The sequence below is a fragment of the Stigmatopora nigra genome, chromosome 5 (assembly GCF_051989575.1).
Source record: "Stigmatopora nigra isolate UIUO_SnigA chromosome 5, RoL_Snig_1.1, whole genome shotgun sequence".
Lineage (NCBI taxonomy): Eukaryota > Metazoa > Chordata > Actinopteri > Syngnathiformes > Syngnathidae > Stigmatopora > Stigmatopora nigra.
Window position 1 is genome coordinate 14,346,322 of NC_135512.1, and position 22,239 is coordinate 14,368,560.

Sequence of the window (22,239 nt, forward strand, 5' to 3'; positions counted from 1 at the left end):
TGGCTGTGTGTTTCCTCTGCTCCGATATTATTGAATGTATATGGTCTTAAACCTGACAGTAACAAAGCATCAAATTGACTTATAGTCGTTCTTAGGCATTGCTGAACTATCACTAAAATGTGTAAACTACAGTAGGAAACTTGCAACATTGTACCACCTCACAAGATACTGTATCATGAGATTGAACACAACGCCTCCTGGCTCCCATCTTAACACAGAGCCACGGAGTACTTTTTCGATCTGCCTCGGCTAGGAACAGAACTGATTGTAATGTATGCCACAAATGATTTTACGGAAAAATCTCCCACTGACTTCCTTCAGCAGAAAAACCTGAGTGATAGCATGGGGTGGCTGTACACATTAGTGGGTTTGACAGTGACCATCCTCATGTCCACTGTTTCTGTCGAACGGACATTTTTAGCCCAAAACAGAATCAAAACTTATGCCAGAAATACAACAGGACAGGCTCAACTGTCAGCATTAGCTTTGATGGCGATAGATAAGGACTTCTTGATGGACCTGAAACGCACATGTAATCTGTACAACAGAGTAATTGAAATCTTCTTGAGGAAAGGAGTATTGATTTGTGTATAAGTAAAAAAAAAATGGTGAGTGAAATGTCTATATTCCTAAATAATATTCAAATTTTTCAGGTCATTAATGATTCTTTTTTATGTGTTGCAGCTGTAGCTGCATTAAAGGTTTTAAAGCCATAAAATACTAATTGAGGGTTGGATTGATTCACACACAGCACTACTGAGGTTTTTAGTCAAATTAGCGGTGTCCTTTATTAATTCTTGCTGTCTACAAGGACATAACACTTTAAATTAAAAAGGTAAAGGCAAAAGAAAAATAGAGTATCAAAACAATACAAAAAAATATTTGCATTATTGCAGGACCACAAAGTTGGAACCTATGCAGGATAATGTGTTTTTACCTGAAAAACAACACTTTCCTTAGATTATAGTCTAAAAACGAAATGTTCAGGCATTTAACTAATACTAGGCAATATTTTCCCTGTAGTAGCATAGTACATATAGGGGTATATTAAGATATCTGCATCATCTGAAACACTGTGCTTGTGCATTTAAGATAGTAAGTGTTTGTGGCTGGAAGTCAACAAATGAGGTAAGAAGTAAGAAGCTGTGCCATCGTCAGGTATCAACTCCAGGAATTTTGTAGGACTTGTCTCCATTGCAACCACGATGAGCGTCTCTGTTGGTACAATAGTATGCATTAGTCTTAAAACACAAACATTTTCAAATCTATTTGGATATTTTGCATTAAGTAGACCCACCCTCCAAAAATGAAGAATCAATTATCATTCATTGCAGGTGATAAATGGAAATAAAGACAATGACTGTTTTTATCGACAGAATTTGTGGTGCAGTTTTTACCTTTGAGTGCAGCCAACAGAATGCTATTGGCTGGGCCAGATCTTGTGCGATTGCAGAGTTCTGGGAGCAGCTTCTGCCACCACAAATCCTATCGAGTTTAAACAAAAGAGGAAATGATAAACTAGCTATGCACATAACAATTACTGAAAATACATTATTTACATAGATAAATACTATGGATTCAGTACACTGTAGCTGTATACACATGCATGTTCAACAGGCTACTAAACAACTTGGAAAATGAAGACAACACTTAGTTATTTTCCTGAATTAGGGTAGTAAACTTTAGGCTGTGCATCTATGGTTAACCAACCCACCCTCCCTCCAACTAAAAATTGTAGTTTTATTTAAAATTCAGAGTAACAGCCTGAGCAAACTCTGACAGTGAGCACGCCACTGTTATCCACCGATTGTCTGGCAAAAAGTATGTTTCTTATCTCAAAAGCTCCCAGGTATTGCTTTGTGCTCCCATATGGGGAGGGCACTATTTAAGAAGCACTTCTTTAGGGTGCATTGACTTGACGAACGGAGTGTCAAAGTTTTCCTTGATATCTTTATTCTGGCAAGTTAAGCATTTTTTGCGGTTTTACAAGACGACGACAGCCTGCCAAGTCATCACCCAAGTTATTTTTTTCTTTTATGTGGACACTAACTTTGAAAGTTGGTTGCCATGCAGCATGTGCCAGTAGCCATCGATTCTCAGAGCAAGAATTTTAATTTCAGCGTTTCACCTCGGTCACGATAATTGTATTGTTTAAAGTTAGTTATGTATTTATATCAAACAATAACTTCAGCATTTTAAACCCAAGTGGTTCCTATTTGCCAGACAATGGATGGAATGGATTGGGCAACCTTGATAATTACTACAGGCTGACTGAGGGAGGGTAAGTAAGAAGACAGTGAGAGGTAAGTGATCCATCTTATTCTTGTTGGCATCGGTGAGGCAATTTGCAGTCGCCGGATTGATGGCGCTCAAGGAGGCTGAGAGCTAACAAGTATGAATATGTCATGAATTGGTCTTGCCTGGGAAGACAAACTTGTGGAGAAGCACTATACAATTTCGTCATACGCTGCTGACGGTATGATGACTACTAGGCTTTTTGTCAAGTCAATGATGACGACAATGCCTGTCTGATTTCATTTTCAATATTTTCCTTTAGAAATCATTGGTTGTATGACCCATTTCAGATAAAAATATCATATAGCAGACAAACACAATAATATTTCAGAGGGGAAAAAAGGTCTTTAGGTGTTGCGAAAAGTAATCAATTAATGTTTAACTAAGTGGTGATATAATTTGGCATGGGATATCCTTAACCATAATCCTTACTTACCCTCATTGGAAGTTATAAAAAGTGTTAAAAGGCAGTTTTTCCCAAAAGGAAGATTTAAATATTCACATTAAAAAAATTGAATCTTCCGCAACTCCTATACTTTTTACCCATTTCAAATATTACTGTGATTGTCTGTTATATATAATATATTTAACTGAAAGAGCTGATCCATGCAGCCAATATTTTATAACTGAAAATCTTAAAAATGATCAGAGGTTAGGGTTAGGGATTTTTATTATTATTTTTAGGTGGCCAAGGGGTGGTTTTTGTACCACTGTAGCTTAAGAGGGTAAGGTACGTTGTGTGTTCGGTACATTTCATAATACTAAATATTGTGGTCATTTAAGAACTTTTAAACCTACAAGAATGAAAATCCACACACTTTCATGACCGGTAAAACAAAGCGGCAATCATTTTCATGTACAGACCATATACTGATCTTGCAAGTGATGATTAGCATAGGCGATTATAGCCTGGGGGCATCGGTCCAGCAGCTCTTCAATGCTCCTACCGTACTGCCCCTTTCTGGTAGCAAAGAGAAGGTGCAGGCTGAAGCCCCATAAAGTTTTGTCTGACAAACTTTCCAACAAAGGCATGACTGAAGCCAATGACAGGGATGTTCCACAAAGGAGAGACTGTTGAAAACACACATCATCAGTGGTAAAAAAAAAGGTGAATATAAATATAGGGTTAGTGTGCAGCAAGCACAGGAGAGATACAGCTTGCAATTTCAATTATGTACATGGTTCTAATTCTTACCTGCATTTTGTGTAAAGCCTCCTGATGTTGGAGGCTGTTATTCTGAGGTGGACAGAGAACAGTCAGCCACGGATATAAAGCACCGTAATGGGAGCAGGAATTGATCTGAAAATAATAGACCAGAAATTACATTTTCATGAGGCAATTTATACATAAAACCATTGATTCTTTAACATTAAAAAAAAAAAAAAAAAAAAAAAATATATATATATATATATATATATATATATATATATATATATATATATATATATATATATATATATATATATATATATATATATATATATATATATATATATATATATATATATATATATATATATATATATATATATATATATTTTTTTTTTTTTTTTTTTTTACACTGACATACGAAGTTGCTTGGTATCATGCAAATTTTATAAAAATCTCCTTTAGCCATTTTACCAGATCATCAGCACTTTTTAGTGACTTGTGTACTAGAGATGCAGACCCAGGTTTGTCTGTGCTGGTGCGCATTAGTCGGTCAATATAAATAGAAGACAATCGGAACAGAAGTTCTTGAATGACCGGTTCCTGCGATGAGGCCATTAGCATTGCTTCCCAGAAATCTACTTGTAAGCTGTTTTCACAACCCAGCACCTGCAGTAGTACATGAACATACAACACGTCAGAATTTAAGCAGTTGGTTTAAGACTACAAATGAATGATAATTGATTGACCATATACTATATATCTTTATGGGACATCTTTAGGTTTTTTGTCAGATCACAAATTTCCCTAGCAGATTTTTTTTGCACACACTTGGTGTCACTCTAGAAGTGTGGATGTAGTTCTGAACTGTCTAGTACATTAAGTGTGTCAATCTATTATAATCACTAGTTACCAATTATACTAGTGGCCTGTCCATTGCGGGGCATATATTGAGACAAACACACATACACACCCTAACACACCCACCCACCCATCCACCTTTATTCAGTCATATTTTTGTGTTACAAATACATTGCGTATACATTACATAGCGTATAATACATTACATAGCGTATATGCGAGAAAATACTGTATTTGCCAACGGTGAAAGTTATGCCATATACCAAGGTGACAATAACCTTTAGAATGACCTGAAGAAACACATACCTCAAACATGTGGTCTACTTGCTCAAGCTGAAATTTGTTATTCTCATGGAGACCAACCATGGCAGCCACAAGAAGGCCAGGCTGGGACTTGGCCATTTGTTGGGTTAATGCTGTGGCAGAGATATTTGTTTGTTGGCCTCCTCCACCACTATGCAGCAACACCCTCGGCTCCTCAATGAAACCATAAACCAATACCATCTAGAAACACAAAGTTGCAGATTTCATTTGCATTTACAAATTTCAGAATTCAATGATTTTCACAGGCTGGAATACTATTGCAGTGATCTGTAAAAGTATTCATACCCTTAAATATCACGTCACTGGATGGTCTGTATACATTCACTGTTAGTACCTTCTCGCGTTTTCCCTGTTGTCTGATCGCCGAATTTATGCTTTGCCCTAGGACCACATTTCTTCCCCATGAATTCGGTACATTTGCGTGAGATTATCCCATGGACTTGATCCCCACGCCACATTCACCAACCTTCTACCTACACTTGTCCCCTTGAACCCTCTCACTGAATCTTAGTACCTCGCAAGAAAGAGAAATCACCACGATCAGTGACTACTTTGGGGCTCTTTGCTCAGGAACACAGCATCTCCTACCTTAATATTTGTAGGAATTTACAAAAAAGATACACCATAACCGCTAACCTCAGCATGTCTTTCCATCAGGTGTGTGTACTGTGGCAGATCATCCAAGCGCAGCAACATGGTTGCCATTGTGATTGTCATTGCAACCGACACACCGACGCTGTCCTCCAGATGTTGCAAGATTTGGAGTGTCCGCGTAGGATTGACATTGGTCATGGTTGGACTTGCACACGCATTGATAAGTTGGGAGGGTTCTGATTGGCTAAAAATATCTACGACCTCATCCGCTGCTTCCTGTGGAGAGAAAAGTGTTTTGAGTTATTGATGGAGTAAACAGAAATTTGTTCTACTAACAAATAACTCTAAAAGATAAAGATAGTTGTAAAACAAGTATTTTACAACCATTCATGATTTGGAAAGGTTGAAATTCACATCTTCAATTAACACATTAACTATGTCAGCTGTTTAGTTTGTGGACCACAAATATACGATCAAGTAGAGGTAAGATTGGACCGTAAAAAATCTGACCCGACCCAACCCGGGCCGCGGGTCCAAAAACCCGACCCGGACCACACCCGACAAAGTAACTAGCACTAAAATGTCTTTTTGGTGAGCACACGGGACTCCCAACCCGACTCGGGAGGAGGGGTGATTTATGATAACAAATTAAAGCGTCTTTTGTAAAAATAATTTAAACAAGACGGTATACACATTTACATCATTTATATGATAGAGTAATACCTTGAGATACAAGCTTAATGCGTTCCCGAACCGAGCTCGTATGTCGATTTACTCAAATCTCAAATCAACATTTCCTATAGAAATTAAATAAATACAAAATTAACTTGTTCCCACCGTCTGAAAAAAACCCACCAAAAACACTCAGTCACGCTATCTACTGCTAACTGTTTATCTTTTATCCATATTAAAAGGCTCTCCATGTTGTTATGAATGTCACTGCTTAGTTTGGAATTTATGGTTAGTCTTTGGAAGGCTTGATATCCTTAACAGCGTCCTTCTGCTTCAGGACAGTGAATATTGTTGAAAATCTCGTATTGCCGAGTCAGCTCCATCATGCGTACACCACTCATGGTTTTCAATTATTTTGTGCTTAATATCGATTATCATCACATGCCTTTTCCTCGCACCACCCTTCTTTGCACCTGCTAGCTTTGGAGCCATTGTTTTTCCCTTAATTCTGCACTGACTATCTCCCCCCCAAAAAACACAGAAAAAAATGCAACACTCAGTGCTCATTGATATCTTTACACGCGCTAAAATCATAAACAGCCTCTCGCGTCTCGGCCATCGGGCTGTCTAGTATGCTCTTATCTCAAAATTCGTCTCGTATCTCAATGCAAATATTTGCTCGGAATTTTACTCTAATTTCAAATTGCTTGTATGTTGGGGCACTTTATGTTAAGGTATTACTATAATATAGGTATTTCACGATTTCAACTGTTTAAATTCCTGCTCAGCATCGAGGTAGCAAGTGTATTTGCTCTCTTATGAGAGCAAAGCGCCACATTAACCACATTTAACGAAGTCAGTGCAAGTTTCTCTCGCATATTTTCCAAAACTAACTGTTACCGGTAATGGTGCGTGTTTCTCATTCTTTATTTTATCTTTAACTTCTTGCAGCGTTCACGTGACGTGCGCAGAGCAGGCTGTGGCTCTGTGGTTCCGCCTCCAATTGCAATTACAGTACAACACCTTCTCTGTTTTATCCAAAATTCCAAATTATTTATGTCATAAGAAGTAAACATTGTTTTAGTATACATTTTTAAAAACATTTTTTAAAGTCATTGAGAAAGACCAAACATCATTTTAGTATAGTACTTTTTTCCGGCGAGAGTAGCCCGAACTGAACCCAAAGTAATAATTGACAATTTAGGCCCGACCCAGCCCAAAATTCGGGTTCAGGCTCAAAATCTTACCGCTAGGATGAAGTGTAAATTGTTGCCATTACCTGACTGAGTTGTTGATCAGTCTCTTCTAAAAGGTAATGCTTCAGGTAAAACAAAAAGCCAGGGCCGTAGGTAGGTGAAGTTCTTGAAAGGGGGCGATTCCTGGCCATGATATCAGTGACTGATAGGCCAGACATTCTGTAGTAAGGCAAAGCCTGATGACAGTGTCTCTGGTTCCCCCTATTAACACCAAGAAGAGAGTAATTAGAATGATTTTATTGGATAATAAACTGTTTAGAATGAAGAGTACTGAACCCTACATGTTCAATTCTTTTTTGGAAGGTGCTTTTTTTATTTAACTGATGAGGCTAGTGAGTATTTACTCTAACAAATGAAATAAATTTAAAAAGTTTTAAAATATACACTTTCTTGCTTATGTCAGCTGCCATTATTAGGTCTTATAAATCTTACTAAAGTATGCATTCAGGAGAATGCGAGCACTTCCTACCAGTTTTATTCAATAGCAAATTAAAAAAAAGAGTTGTTGAATATTCAGGAACGACAGGTGGTAAACCAGTCAGATGACTAAGATTCACTTCAAGCCTGATAAGTTTGTATTCAATGGTATAGTGGACTCCAAAATATAAGAAGTCAATCAAACTGCAGCAACAATCATACTATGGTAAGATGCCCCCAAGTTAAAAACCTACACACATTTTATTCAGGAAGATAAACGTATTATTAAATTTATTAACTATGAGAGAATTTTTATTTTCTCCTGATTTATCACGAAATTGTATTACCTGCTGAAACAGTCTCCCAGTTGAGCACAATTTTCCCGGAATGCTTCCTCCATTTTTAGTCTGTCAGTCTTAATGACGAGATGTTCCTCAGGAAGACTTTCAGTGGGCCTCCCATTGCTTTGGTAGTGCTGCAGTTGAGAAGAATGTAGCAAGGCCGCACGGAGGAGGAGATGAGCCTCACTTAGAAGGTGCCAAAGACTCTGGAAATGCTGATTGTTTTGTGCATATTGTTGGCTATATTCAACCTTAAGCATGGGCACATTCACAATGAAAACATTTGTGTTAAAGCATTTAAATCAGACAAAACCAAATCTGAGTAACTGTGTCTGCATTACCATCTCTTTGTAAAGCGTGAGTGGAGGAACAGTATCAACCACATAGAGATTCCATCCATGTCCCACAGTGCTGGTCACTTTTGGAGAAGACATTGTCCACTTTCTGCTTCTGAGGTCAAAAGCCACACAGACAGGAAATCAGAAATATACTCAAAAAGAATATACGAGCCTTTGGTGTCTGTTTTTTTTTTTATCAATAAAGTCTGAAAAAGTCCCAGATACAGAACCTAGTACTCAAAATTCATTACCATAAGCATTAACTTTACAAAAAAGCTGTAAATTTGGAAACTCTAGAGTCTAGATCATAGGTGTCGAACCGATTCCACAAAAGGTCAAGTGGATGCAGGTTTTCCTACCAACCACTGAAGATGACACCCTGGCACCAATCTAATATCTATCAACTGTAATTACTGCAGGCAGGTCCTGGTTGGTTCAGCAGAAACCTCATTGGTCAAACTGTATGTACTGTTGCAGTTGGAAGAAAAACCTGCACCCACTTGGACCTTTGTGGAATCATTTTGACACCTGTGCTCAAGATGAATGACGTTGAGCCTCCTAGCCCAAGCATTTACCTGAAATTGATGGACTATCTCTGGAGCGATCTTAAGAATATTGTGCATCAAAGGTTGCCATTCACCTTTTCGAAGCTCCAGTGCTGCTGTGAAGTTGAATGGCCAAAATGATCCAGATATTTGCCATATATTGTGGGATCATAGCCTTTAAGTTATTATGCAGTAATTGCCAAAACTTTAAATACAGAGGCTACAGAAATTTAGTATGTAAAAAGTGTAATTTTTTTAGTCTTAATGAGTTTGCTAAGAAAAAAAATAAATAAATTGGAAACCCATGTATAAATTAGTGAGTTTTGTGTGAAGAATTTGGACTGTTTTGGCTGTTACCTAACAAATGTTGTTAGAACACGTCAGATTCACTTTGTATGAGCGAATGTTAATTTATAATCCAAGACAGAGGTGATTGAATTTCTAATGCTGGCTTCTGTAGCTGAACAGCCCAAAAATTAAACAGAAAACCAAAATATGTGAGGAAAAAAAGCACTCTTAAGTAGCCGATATTTGCATAATTAACATGAGTAGTGATGGCAACCCGGTGGCTGAGTAGTTCGCGTGTCAGCCTCACAGCGCTTGAGTCCTGGGTTCAAATCCAGGTCAGCCAACCAGTGTGGAGTTTGCATGTTCTCCCCTGGTCTGCTTGGGTTTCCTCCCACATTCCAAAAACATGAATGGTAGGCTGTTTGGACACTCTAAATTGTCCATAGGTGTGAGTGTGATAGTGAATGGTTGTCCATCTCCTCATGCCTCCGATTCAGGGAGTCCCCCCCACCTCTGGCCCGATTGTCAGCTGGGATAGGTTCCAGCAACACCCGTGACACTAGTGACGGTCAATCGGTTCAGAAAATGAATGAATGAATGTCACAGGCTGGTGTGTGCATGTGTACGTGCACGATATTGAAATTCACGTCCAGTAACCTCCTGTGTTTAGCCAGACTTGAACGGGGACATTGCCTCCTGGTTTATGCATTTTCTATTTACCCTTCAATAATGGCAGCTTAGTGTAAGTGCTATAGAATTAGAGTATGGGATGCTGATGGGTCAGAGTCCAAAGAACATACTGAACTGTCAAGTTAGTTACTATAGCAATCAACTGTCATTGCCTCACACTTCAGGATTATTTGGGATGGGTCGAAAGCAGGGGTGGGCAAACTGGTCCTCGGTGGCCGCTGTGAATGCAGGTTTTTGTTCTTATTGATCCAAGGAAGACAGTTTAACCAATGAGGTTTCTGCTGAAATAAGAAGCATCTTACTGCAATCCACTGATTGCACTTCTAAAGATACCAGATTGGTGGAAAATTTTCCTCTTATCGGTTGGAACAAAAACCTGCACCCAACGCAGTTTGGATTAGCTGACATCAGTAAATTTCACGATTTCTGGCATGCCACACTCTCACTACATAAGGACTAAATACAATGAGAAAACGTCTCCCCTCACAGAGGGAAAAAAACGTTACATTTTAGGTAAAATTATTAGTTTATAACCTAAGGGACATAATTTTTAGTTAGTTAAAAAGGTTAAGGTTGAATTGATTTAGGAAAGAAAAAAATAATGCTGCCACTGTTAGTCAAACTTTTTACATTGGTGAATTAAATGTTGAAAATGTTTGGATGTAGATCAAAGATATAATACTGACAGAATTGGAGAGATTAATAAATATGAATCCAATCCATTACTTCTGCAAAAAGTATGCTGAATCCTCCAAACTGTGCTTTCAAGACTGTATTTATCCAGCACAAACAGCAGTTACTGAGCCAAACAAATTTAACTTTGTACTAGAACAAATGAATAACGAATACTTGTGAGTGGTCAAAGACACTAGATTTTGTCACCATCTCGAGTTTTACTTTAAAGAAAATATTTTACAGATTCTATAAAGAGCTATAGTTACTCTTATCGAGAAGCCTCATGCAAGTTTAATTGATTGCATGTGGATTTTTTTTTCACAAAGCAAATACACTGTAAAGGCGGAAACAGACTGGGCATTTGCTTTGGTCAAGTGTCCCAGCTTCACTGTGCTGTAGTTACATCAGACTATCACGGATTTCCAGTAATACTTCAACAATATCAATAATAAACCGTCTATTCTGTCCCTATTTTGTCTCTAATGAGACTGGTAATTTTGTAACTGATTCCAAATCTGTCAGTCCATAATCTCTTACAGTAGTGCTTTTTCATTCTATCCCTTTGAAGGACATGACAATGCAGTTCAGACTTCAAGTGACAGCAAGTGGCAGCTAGGGCTGGTGTAATCTTACACAAAGGTACGTGAAAGAAGGCTCTCCAGAGCTGGTGTGGTGGTGGGATCGATTCCCACCGCCAGGAAAATACCAGTCAGCATGGTGTGTTCTTTCAATATGCTAAAATGTACAACACACACATTAAATAATTTGACGCACATATACTAAACTTGTCCATTGCTCTGTGTATAAAGAATTGACCGTGTGGTGTGCAAGTATTGTGTTACGATTCAGAATGACATACAGGCCTCGGCGTTTGGCATTGCGTTCAGTCTCCTCTGGTGTCTCAGTGTCAGCAGTAGAGAACAGGATGACGTGACAGCCGCACACACGCAATGAGCGAAGGCCAATAAAAAGTTGCATCCTGAACGCACACACCTCAAGGCTCCAGGGTGGACAAGCCTGAAAGCACGCATGCATAAATGTTCAATTATTCCTTGAGGGTGGTTTTAAAAACCACAATATACTTGAAATTTTGCTAACTATCTCATGCTTTTTTACTTGACAATTGTTTTCAAGTTATAATGAACTCAGATTTAGTAAATATCACACACAACAATTACTGTAGTAAAAGCATTATTCACACACAAAGAAACGTGCAATTAAATCATGAGTTTGTATGACTATTTCCAAAACGAAAAACAAATTCACGTTAATAGTCACAGTTTTAGAGAATTAGGTCCTCAATTAAGCTCAGTTAGTATCCATCTATCATGAAGATCTGGTCCGTTCACACTTTTTGTGATTTCTCTTTTTTGTGATTGTACCAACCCCTGCAATGCCACACATAAGTGTTTCTTCTTAGAATGTTACTAAATCTAAACAGCAACGGAGAATAGACAATCATCTGGAAGGTGCAAGTTATAAATATGGCAAAGGACGAGTAAACTTATGGTGCCATCTTGCTCAATTGTATAGAAAATGAGTTTACCATTCCCTCCATCACTAAGGACAAGATGTGTTCCATCAATTTTAGTGACACAGCATAGACGTTTTTTACGTCTCAAATCTCTGTCTGCGTGCAACCTACATCGGCCGTATAAACACCCAACTGCCGAATGAAGAATATAACCTTACGAAAATTATCACAACAACCGTCGTTATATTATTTCATAATAAATGTTATTTCTAAATACCTTCCGAGGTTTCTTTTTATAAGCTACAGGCAACACTACAGATTTGCCGTGGCGACCACTGAGAGGATAAGTTAAAAGTGCACCCACTTCCAATTTTGAAATGAGTAAGACAAGTCTAAAGGGCCCTCTTGCAGTTCAATGATAACAGGTGGAATCATATCATAGCGTGCATAATTTTATACATACGTCATACTGGAGTATAAGTCGCACCCTAAGCCAAACTACTATAAGGAAAAATGCATAGTTGTCCGTCTCCTTGTGCCCTGCGATCGGCTGGCCGCCAATCCAGGGTGTCCCCTGCCTGTGGCCTGGAATCAGCTGGGATAGGCTCTAGCGCCCCCGTGACCCCAATGAGGATAAAGTGGTTCAGAACATGATGAAATGAGACTTGGGATTCGCGAGGAGGCTATTTGTAGGGCGAACATCCACTGTGTTGATCGCAATAAGTACCGTGTCGGCAAGAGATAAAACCAGTCACTCCAGCGGTCGGGATAATACAAAAATTAAAATTTAGGAACAAAGTGCACCGACTAATTGGGCATATTGACCATTTTAGAGAAAAAATATATACTTTTAAATGAGCCCTATAGGTGTCGAAATACAGTATTTTCCCCGAGAGTACAGTATTTACAATTGTTTAAAGATAAATTATATTTAGATATGAATATTTTAGTCTTTTCATATGCTTATAACTGTAATATTTAATAAATACACTTCTTGAAAATTGTACTTGTGCACTTGTATTTTTGTATAGCCGTGAAAACATGTAGTAAAATAGTAATAATAGGTGATCCGAGGTGTCACCGGTTTACATTATCCGCGAAAAACAAAAGATTAATGTACCTACAGTAGATTATTGGCTGTAAATTCCTTTTGATATAGCAAAGGAGTTTTTTTCTCAATAATCATACCTTCATCGTGGTATCGATGTAGGGGTCCTCAAACCTGGCTGCAACTGCTGCACAACGCACTGTGAAGCACTGCAGAGCATTCCTAGTACACAATCAGAAAGAAATATGATTAAAAATATACCAGTGACATGGTTAAACTTCTTTACCCCATAACCTTGCAGTGTATTTATTGATTCAATCACAGTATCTAGACAGAAATCTAAACTCAAGCAGAAGCTGTTCTCGAGAGGGTTTTTTTCCGCAGTTTATGAGCAATCTTTTGAGGTAGCTATTTCCAGCGGTGTAACAATACAATAATAACTTGATATACAAGTGCCCTGACATACAAGGAGTTTGAGATACGAGTAAAACTCTGAGCAAATATTTACCTTGAGAGACGAGACGAATTTTGAGAAACAAGCATTGGAGACCTACAGCTAGCCAGGCCACGGGAGGCTGCTTATGATTTCAGAGCACTGTCTTTCTCGCTGCATCTCCCACATACAAAGATCTCTAAGAGCATTGGGCGGAGCGTTGCATTTTTTTCCATGTTTTTTTTCCCCGTTAGTCAGTGCAGATTTAAGGGAAATGCAATGGATCCAAAGCTTAGCTGGCTCGCCAATACATACGTATGGAGAAGCCAGAAGTTTGCGGTGTAATACATGAACCTCTTTCCCTTGGTTATTGCACAAGGTTTAAATTTTGTGTAACATTGAGATTAAAACTTTTTTTAGTGTGAGTATGTGTGTGTGTGTATAGGAATCCAAGATACCTAAGTTAAATTTAAACTTTAAAGTGAATGTTACGTTACAAGTACATCCATCAGGTCTCTCTCTCTAGCTCTCCCATCCACGAACCTCCCTGTTGTATTGAATAATACCTCTTTTTATTATAAAATATCATAGCCATAGTTATTAGTTACTCTGTTAATAGATGGTGAATTACAACCAATAAAAATATGTTTCCATTGTAATATCCTGTTTTAATGTGTTTTTTTTCGGATGGTGGTGATCAATTTGTATTTAGCTCAGTCCCAGAACGCGTTAAGCTTGTATCTCAAAGGTATGACTGTCCATCAAGTCTCACAAAAAGCCTGGTAAACTGTAGTTGCAGTTTATTCTTCATAATATAGTAATTTTATACTCAACTTTACTATACTAGTATTAAATGCAACTGTGACTTCACTGCAGTGTCAGAGTATGCCAATGCCCATAATCATTAGAGTTACATAGTGGAACACCATAGTAAACTGAGACACTGTACTTGTAATATTAAGCAGGCTAATATTAGGGAAACAAAAACTTTATAAGTAAGACTTACTGTGTAATGACATGTAGCAGGTCGTCAGTCAGCACTGCTTCCAAGACCTTCTCTGGATACTGGTAAATCGAGATAAGTTCAACCCTGCCTTTTAGGCTATACAGGTAGCCCGTTGTGGGTAGAGAAAAGAAGCAGAACACACAAGCTGGCTCTTCGACCAGAGACTGACAGCCTGCATGCACATGATAAATATTCTCAAATATTTTCTGGGAATTTAAACATATCTTTCATCAGTCAAAGAACTTCGTAACTGATACTTGACCCATTTAACTCACTTGTAAAAAATGGTTGGAGTTTGAGGGAGTGAAGGCGTGTCTCCTCCACACTGAAACCCTGTAGGTAATCTGGAGTAAAACGCCTAAGGTAGGACATATAACCAGAGGAAAAAGTTTAATAAGAAATAAAAGCTCTTCTGAACAACGCAAGACACTAGCAAACAAACCTGAACAAAACATAGGCAAATGTGTTTTGGCCTTTGTCCTCAAGCCCTGTTTTTTCGATGGTGACAGGGATGTCACAGTCTTTAGCTTGCTCACCAAGCAATTCCTGGTCTCTTGGAAGAATTAGGAAGTCAGCCTGGTCTTCAGCAACATCTGTGCAAAAACATTTGTTTAGAGGAGGAAAAAAAAGCACTCTTAAAATTACAAGACAGTTTACGTTTGTTTATGAAGTTTTGCCTCGCCAAACTTCTTGCAACTTAGACTTTGTTAATGTATTCTTTTATCAGACAAAATATTGAACAGCAAAAGATGCAACACATTTTAAAACGTTTCTAGCTTTAGTGTTCTATAACAATGAACCCCCAGAAAGCTTTGTATTTAATCACCATCTACTGGTTTCTCCAACGACTCTTCCAGTTCCAGTTTATTTGGCTTGTAATCAGCTTCCAGTTTAAGGACCAGAACCTCCAGGTCAGCTTGGATAGCTATATATCCTGCACAAAGTGCTACCTTGAGGGGTGCAAGGAATATTTAAATAAATAAACTTGTAGCTTACATAGACCTACATGCCTTAATAGCTTTCAACTCAATACACGACAAACTATCCGAAAGTGCAGAAGTGGAGAGGCAGCTCGCCCAATAACCCCCCATTCTAGCATGTGATGTTATATGTTTTGACTCGAGCGGAACGCAATTGCATCACAAGTGTTTATAATTGTCTTTTGTGCCTTTTCCTTCCAAAAACCTAACTGATTGCTGAAGCACCAAAGCAATGTTTTTCACGAAGAAATTTTGAAGAGGATTTGGGTCGGGCCGGGCTTTTTCCAATCCAATATCCTGTTTTTGGTGTTCATTCAGAGGGTTGGAACAAATTAATTTGTTTTTAGTTCATTTCAATAGGAAACGTTCGCTCGAGTTACGAGAAGCTCGACATACGAGCTCAGGCCCGAAACAAATTAAGATTGTATGTCGAGGTACTACTGTAGTTCTAAACGTATCATGTAGAGGATTTAACATTTTATTCAAACGTTGAGTACCATTGATGGTAATCAATCCAAAATTTGAGAACCACTAATCTGAGATAAAAAAAAAAAATAAAAAAAATAATAAGGATGAACATAAGTCAAATGATACAATACCTGTTCAGGTTTAGTTGCTGGAAGATGAAGGATGACAGAGCGTTCAAAGTCAAGAAAAGAACCGACTTGATTTGAGGTCGGATCTGGAAGTAAAACATGAGACCTAAGAAATTTTTTAAAATTGTTTTATCAGTTATAGTCAATTAATCCATATTATACAAGTTCAGGCTACTGTGAAGTATAAAAAAAAGGTGATGTCACCTTACATTAAATTATTTGTCCATGAATGTGATTGTCACTAATCTTTGAAGCACTAATATGAGGTGGAATAAAATTTTAAAAAATAAAAACCAACAACAACATGATGGATAAAGCCATCAACACATCATTCATGAAAGCTAACCATTTCTTGTTCACCCCAAACTATCGTTGCATACTTGAGTGTTACCTTGATTCTGACTGGAACTCTGCTGAGTGTTTAAAGGTGTTTGTATGTTTTGTTGAGTCTGAAAATAACAATTTAAACAAAGATGTTTCTTTTTAATAATTTAAACTTAATCACTTTGTTTAGGAAAGCATTGTTAGGGCATTTAGGAAAATGTATTTCACAAAAGTCAAAATAACATTATGTTGAATAACTAAGCCAAAAAAATCAGTACAAGAACAGCATATTTACCATGTTTGGATGGTTCTGTCTTCTCAAGGTAAACAAAACCAAGGTTTTCTCACAGCCAACCAAGAGGTCACCTGTAACTGGACAACACGCAACAGCAACAGGAAGTTCTGAAAGGGGAATCTCAATTATCTCCATTTGTACTCCACCCCGTTGAGACGCTCCTCGGAGTAGGTGGCCCAACAAGCGTACACCAACACGAGCCTTTTCTTCAGCCTGGTGATGTAATGCATGCATTAAAATGGATAGTATACAAGTATACTGTGCTATACATAAATATGACGAGAAAAGCTATTTCATAAGTTTAGCCAAACATATTTATTTAAGGCAAACTGAAAATGTCATTAAATCTCTACACATCACATTGGAAAGTGTCTGAAAATGCATTGTTGGTGTTTATGTTATCATCAGATAATTTTCACAAGATGACAAAAAAGTAACTTTTTGATAAATCACCTGGTAACGCCAGTTGGTGTAGGCTCTCAGATAGGTGCTGCTGTTCTTTTCTTCAATTGTGACCAGATAGTCCCCTACATGGAGCCAAGGTTATCTCTCTGGCTCATACATTTAAATTATTGACCTAATTAATTATCTTATTATCGGAAGACAGTGAAGAAAAAAAAAATACTACATACCAATATTGCTGTGTAGGATGCTCTTCACAGTACCCATGGTCGCAAAGCGGCAGATCAGTGGGCAGCCTTCCCGATCCAGACTGTATGCTTCCACCTGAATTTCACACAAAACAACCCATAACTCGGCACTATTCTAGAGGGCACCAGGAAACTATTGGAGGGTGTGCCTACATAAAAATAAAGTACATGTACGATGCAACATGCCCATTTTGGATCTAATCTGATCGTCTCCTTCACTGGCAGCAGATGAAATATAATATACAGCTAATATTGTCATGCTTCAAGCATTTTAAGTGCACCCTATGTGATTAAATATGTTCCGCATAGCACATGTACGTTTTTTTAACACTTAATAAGGGGAATTGCAATCATTAATATGGGGCGCAATTGCCTAAGGTTGACAAGTACCGTATTTTCTCGCATATTAGCCGTATTTGGAACAAAAAAAATGACTGAATCTAGGGTACGGCTGACATGCGCACAAGACTTGCTATACTATTTCTCACCAGTAGATGTCGGCAAAGTAACATGTTCTGGTTGTAGGTTATTTTCTGTTTTGTAGCAAGAAAAAAAAAACATGACTGGATGAACTAATTCCTTATGATATTGACCCTAATAATGTGCTTTAGATTCATACAGTATTTCACAAACATCATGTGCAATGATTTTTCTTAATATTTTCCCTTCAAAGTAACACATTTGATCTCCCTTTTAAAACCATGAATAAGGAGGTGAACATTGTGAATCAGGGGGGCAGCTTATTAGCGAGAAATTGTAAAATTCAAGAATTTTAAGGCAATTTTAAGGGTGTGGCTTATACGCGGGGCGGCTGAAATGTGAGTAGCTACAGTATGTATGAATGATGAATATATGTATAACCTTGCATCCTCCAAAGGTGACCACAAACAACGCATCACCTCCACAGCAGACCAACCCAGGCTCCTGTTCCACCTGGGGCAGAGGGATAATGGTCATTATAGAGCAGGGGTGGGCAAACCAGTCATAGAGGGCAACTGCAGGCTTTTGTTTCAATCGATCCAACACAGACAGTATAACCAATGAGGTTTGTGCTGAAATAGGAAACATCTGACAGCAATCCACTGATTGCACTTCTAAAATACCAGATTGGTGGAAAAGTTTTCTCTTGTAGGTTGGAACGAAAACCTACACCCACTTCTGTCCATGATGGAATAATTTTCCCGCATCTGTTATAGAATGTGGACGACTGGGATTTATTTAGATTGACTGTCTTGACCATTTACCTGCACTATCTGCTGTGAGGCGTACGGGTGGCAATTGTATACGTGCACCATTCTTCATCCACCGTTATGAGACCTCACTCAATGAAGCAAGGAAGCTTGGTAAGGTTTATATAGATCTTTGATTTCTGTGGTCTAATTTCACATCAGCAGATGACGCAGCATCCTGTGAGAATACACATACACAAGGTACAATTTAATTGTTAAATTATTCAAAAGAATGTCGGGCTGCATATCGGATGCGATGGTAATTCATAAAATTATTATTTCTGTCACCATACCCAACCGGCATTGCGTTATTATACAATTGGGGGACACACACCATGTGAATCATTGTTTAAATACCATTTTTTCGTAAATGTTTGCTAACTAGTCCACCACCAAAAGCAGACAACGGGCAAGTGTGTGCTCCATTCGTCTAATCAATATCACATGCTCGAGTCTTGTGAGCTGAATCAGTAGGTGGTTGAAACAACTTACTTAAGCTCATTTTCGCCGTCTCTCCGTCCACATTTGACTTGCATGCAGAGTGCCATATTTGTAAATAAATAAATAAATAAAAATGTATTTACGCTACCTGTGTAATTGCTTTTAAAAAGCGTGTTTATCCTGTCTTCATGATATAAAGCTGCCTTGAGAACACTTTCACGCTGCAAAGCAGGAAGTTGTCAACCACAACATCGCTGGCCACGCCTCCTTGCGCTGATTGGCTGCTTTACCTCGTATTTTATTTTCCTTGTCACAAAGAAAGGGAACTTTTCAACAATTCATTAAAACCAACATCTTCGTTCATAGTCAATGAAACCTTCAGAACAAAGTATTTAAGAAACATTAATTTGTTTTAAATTACGTCCTTCAGACGGCATCTTTAAAATATGCTGCTGAGGTTACTCATGGGATATTTTAAATTTCATCATGAATTCACCGAAACCATTAAAATAGCTCGATGTGTCTGAAATTAATTTGTTTGACTTTCATACCACTGTGCAATAGCCTTCTTTAAATCTCACTTTTGTGAGTGTGTGGCTATAAAACGTCATTCTCTTCATTGATTCCTTGAAAATTATATCATTAAATTAGGCTATTTTTAAGATACACCGTTTTTACTGTACATTTCGTGTATCTTTTCCATGACAGAAGATTGCACCGGTCTGTATCCACGCTTGAGGGCGCTTTCACCAAGCACAAGATGTGGTGAACAGTCCTTAAGCAGAAAACAGACTTTTTTTTGCCCAGGTTTTGGATTATTTCGACAAGCAACGTGATTTTTGCACCGTGAATGGCAAGGTTTTGCTGGAAACGAAACAATGGTTCTTGGGTATTTCACAGATTTTTTTCAAATGTTTTTCATTAGAGTGCTGAGAAATTTAATATCTCACAATTGTCTCATCTCATTTCATTTTCTGAACCACTTCATCCTTTCTAGGGTCGCGGGGAGTGCTAGAGCCTATCCCAACTGACTCCGGGCCAGAGGCGGGGGACATCCTGAATAGGTGGCCAGCTGATCGCAGGGCACGAGGAGATGGACAACCATGCACACTCACATCCATTCTTATTTAGAGTGAGAACTTAGAGTGTCCAATCAGCCTACCATGCAGGTTTTTGGAATGTGGGAGGAAACTGGCGTACCTGGAAGGAACCCACTCAGGCCCGGGGAGAACATGCAAACTCCACACAGGTGGACCAACCAGGATTTGAACCCAGAGCTGTGAGGCCGACGTGCTAACCTCTCATCATTAAGTTAAATTCAAAGTTTATGTTACCTTTACGAGTGCGGTCCTTTCAATGAGGATAACGTGGTTCAGAAAATGAGATGAGATGACACTAGCAGGTGTCTTGTTCGGGTGCTTGCTTTGCTATTAAGTCCATGTAGATTCCGCTGGCTTTTTCACAGTTTATCGACTCGGTTACGCTATCTCGCTACTGTTTATCTTATAACCATATTAAACGAAATCTCTCCATCTCATTATGAATGTCACTGTGAAGCTAGGAAATGATGGTTAGCCCCTCATTGCACTAGCTTGCTATGGACCCATTGTGTTTCCCCTTAATTTTGCACAGATTAGTGCAAAAAAAGCAACCTGTGCAACTAGTGCTCAAAGATATCTTTACGCGTTGGAAATGCGGCAAGAAAGACCGAGATGCTGTTCTCATACGCAACCTCTCGCATTCTAGGCCACTTGGCGGCTGCATCAGGAACTGTCTCGTAAGCTCGTATCTCAAAATTGGCTCGTATCTCAAGGCAAAAATGTACTCAGATTTTTCCTCGTATCACAAATTAATGGTATGTTGGGACAATCGTATGTCAAGGCATTCCTGTATTTTATTTAGAATTGATTTGACCAGATCCTCCGATGGTGCTCTACATTGCACTTGTATATCAGTGTGAGCGTGAATGGTTCTCCTTTGTCTCTTTGTGTCCGTGATTGGCTGGCCAACGCATGCTGCCCGTAGTTGGCTGAGATACGCTCCAGAACCCCCGCAACCCTTGGGAGAATAAACAGTTCAAAATGGGTGAATGGATATGTCACTGTCTACCCTTACATGCTATAATTCAGGCCTTCTGTAAGTGGTCTTTTTTGTCTGGGTCATAACACTAAAATAATTTAACCTTAAAATAGTATAGTATAGTTTCATTCTAATTGCAATTTCCAACATAATTCGGTTGGTTGAATCGTATCTGTCTAAAATGATTGGTGAAACAGAAGACCTTGGTTTATAGAAGGCAGCCAATAAAGGCATTAGATAGGCTGAGTAAAGAGCACAGTCTTGTCTTGGCTGTATTAGGGTTTGTTTTTCCAAAATGTCCTTCTGTTATTTTGCTTTGTTATATGTTGTTGTTTAATGGCCAAGCTTGTTTGGCTCACTCATCAGGCAGGATCCAGAGTGGTCTATTTATAGTCTTCTATGAGAAATTGGATGCTGCTTCAGCACTCTTGAGAGATGTGGTCATGGGAAACAGCAGAGGTTAGATGGACAGAGAAAAAGTTTAAGTGTGCTCAACAAAAAACGAAGAACCCTCTTGAGAGAGGGCTTTGGTTAATTTTTTTCCATTGTATATTTGACTACATCCACAGCCACCCCATTCATCTATTTTTTGCCTTGTGCTTTCTACTACACGGCCAGGCGACTGAGTGGTTACAGTTCTGGCCTCACAGTCTTGGGTTCAAATCCAGTTCTGTCCTCTGGTGTGGAGTTTGCATATTCTCCTGGGCTAGCCTGTGTTTCCTCTGAGTACTCCGGTTTCGTCCCACATTCCAAAGACATACATGGTAGACTGATTGGACACTCTAAATTACTCCTAGATATGAGTTTGAGCATGAATGGTTGTTTGTCTCCTCCTGCTCTGCGATTGGCTGGCCACCAATTCAGAGTGTCCAACGCCTTGTGCCTCAAGTCAGATTGGATAGGCTCCGGCATCCGCCACGACTCTAGTGAGAATAAAGGGGTTCAGAAAATGAATGCTTTCTACTATCATATTGCTACGATCTAGATTTCATAACAAGTCGGGTGAAAACACACTACTGGGGGAAATTTCTGTATTGTTTGTCAGTGTTTTCTTCTTCTGCTGTACCAGTTACTATTTGTGTGCAGAATAAGGAAGTGCCACAGGTCATATATGATGTAATAAACACTATGATTGGCCACTGGAATAAAATGTGAAGAACAGGCTACAATGAGCTTGCAACATCCTTAGCCACTCAAAAACAGCTGCTTCATTTTTGTTCTCCTTTGTATTTGCTTTA

The 22,239-nt window shown here is 38.6% G+C and overlaps 1 protein-coding gene across 4 annotated transcripts; it reads right to left on the reverse strand.

Annotated features, from left to right (window-relative positions):
• Positions 1-90: 90 nt before the first annotated feature.
• On the reverse strand, positions 91-19,204 carry hps3 (HPS3 biogenesis of lysosomal organelles complex 2 subunit 1). 4 transcript variants are annotated; one of them, XM_077716607.1, is made up of 25 exons: positions 19,071-19,204; positions 18,497-18,659; positions 18,114-18,185; positions 17,235-17,328; positions 17,056-17,129; positions 16,603-16,815; positions 16,375-16,432; positions 15,987-16,069; positions 15,234-15,357; positions 14,850-15,000; positions 14,683-14,765; positions 14,408-14,579; positions 13,109-13,190; positions 11,306-11,463; positions 11,080-11,181; positions 8,252-8,360; positions 7,917-8,161; positions 7,176-7,353; positions 5,267-5,500; positions 4,613-4,810; positions 3,920-4,114; positions 3,491-3,595; positions 3,160-3,366; positions 1,398-1,485; positions 91-1,215 (listed from the first exon to the last, which is right to left on the reverse strand). In XM_077716607.1, exons 2-25 carry the CDS (start codon positions 18,545-18,547, stop codon positions 1,088-1,090), a joined length of 3,204 nt encoding a protein of 1,067 aa, XP_077572733.1. In that variant the 5' UTR covers positions 18,548-18,659; positions 19,071-19,204; the 3' UTR covers positions 91-1,087. The 4 variants fall into 4 exon arrangements, with proteins under 4 accessions (XP_077572733.1, XP_077572734.1, XP_077572735.1 ...); XM_077716608.1 differs by having other exon boundaries at positions 18,974-19,187; XM_077716609.1 differs by lacking the exon at positions 11,080-11,181.
• Between the last annotated feature and the right edge of the window lie 3,035 nt (positions 19,205-22,239).

Bases quoted from the DNA above. Each gene is read 5' to 3' on its own strand.
- hps3 (XM_077716607.1), bottom strand. From the start codon at position 18,547: ATGGTGCACGTATACAATTGCCACCCGTACGCCTCACAGCAGATAGTG. The intron at 13,191-14,407 runs GTAAGTCTTACT...ATTGTGTACTAG, and splicing joins CTGCTACATGTCATTACACA to GAATGCTCTGCAGTGCTTCA. The intron at 8,361-11,079 runs GTAAGATTACAC...TTTTGACCTCAG, and splicing joins CTTCTTTCACGTACCTTTGT to AAGCAGAAAGTGGACAATGT.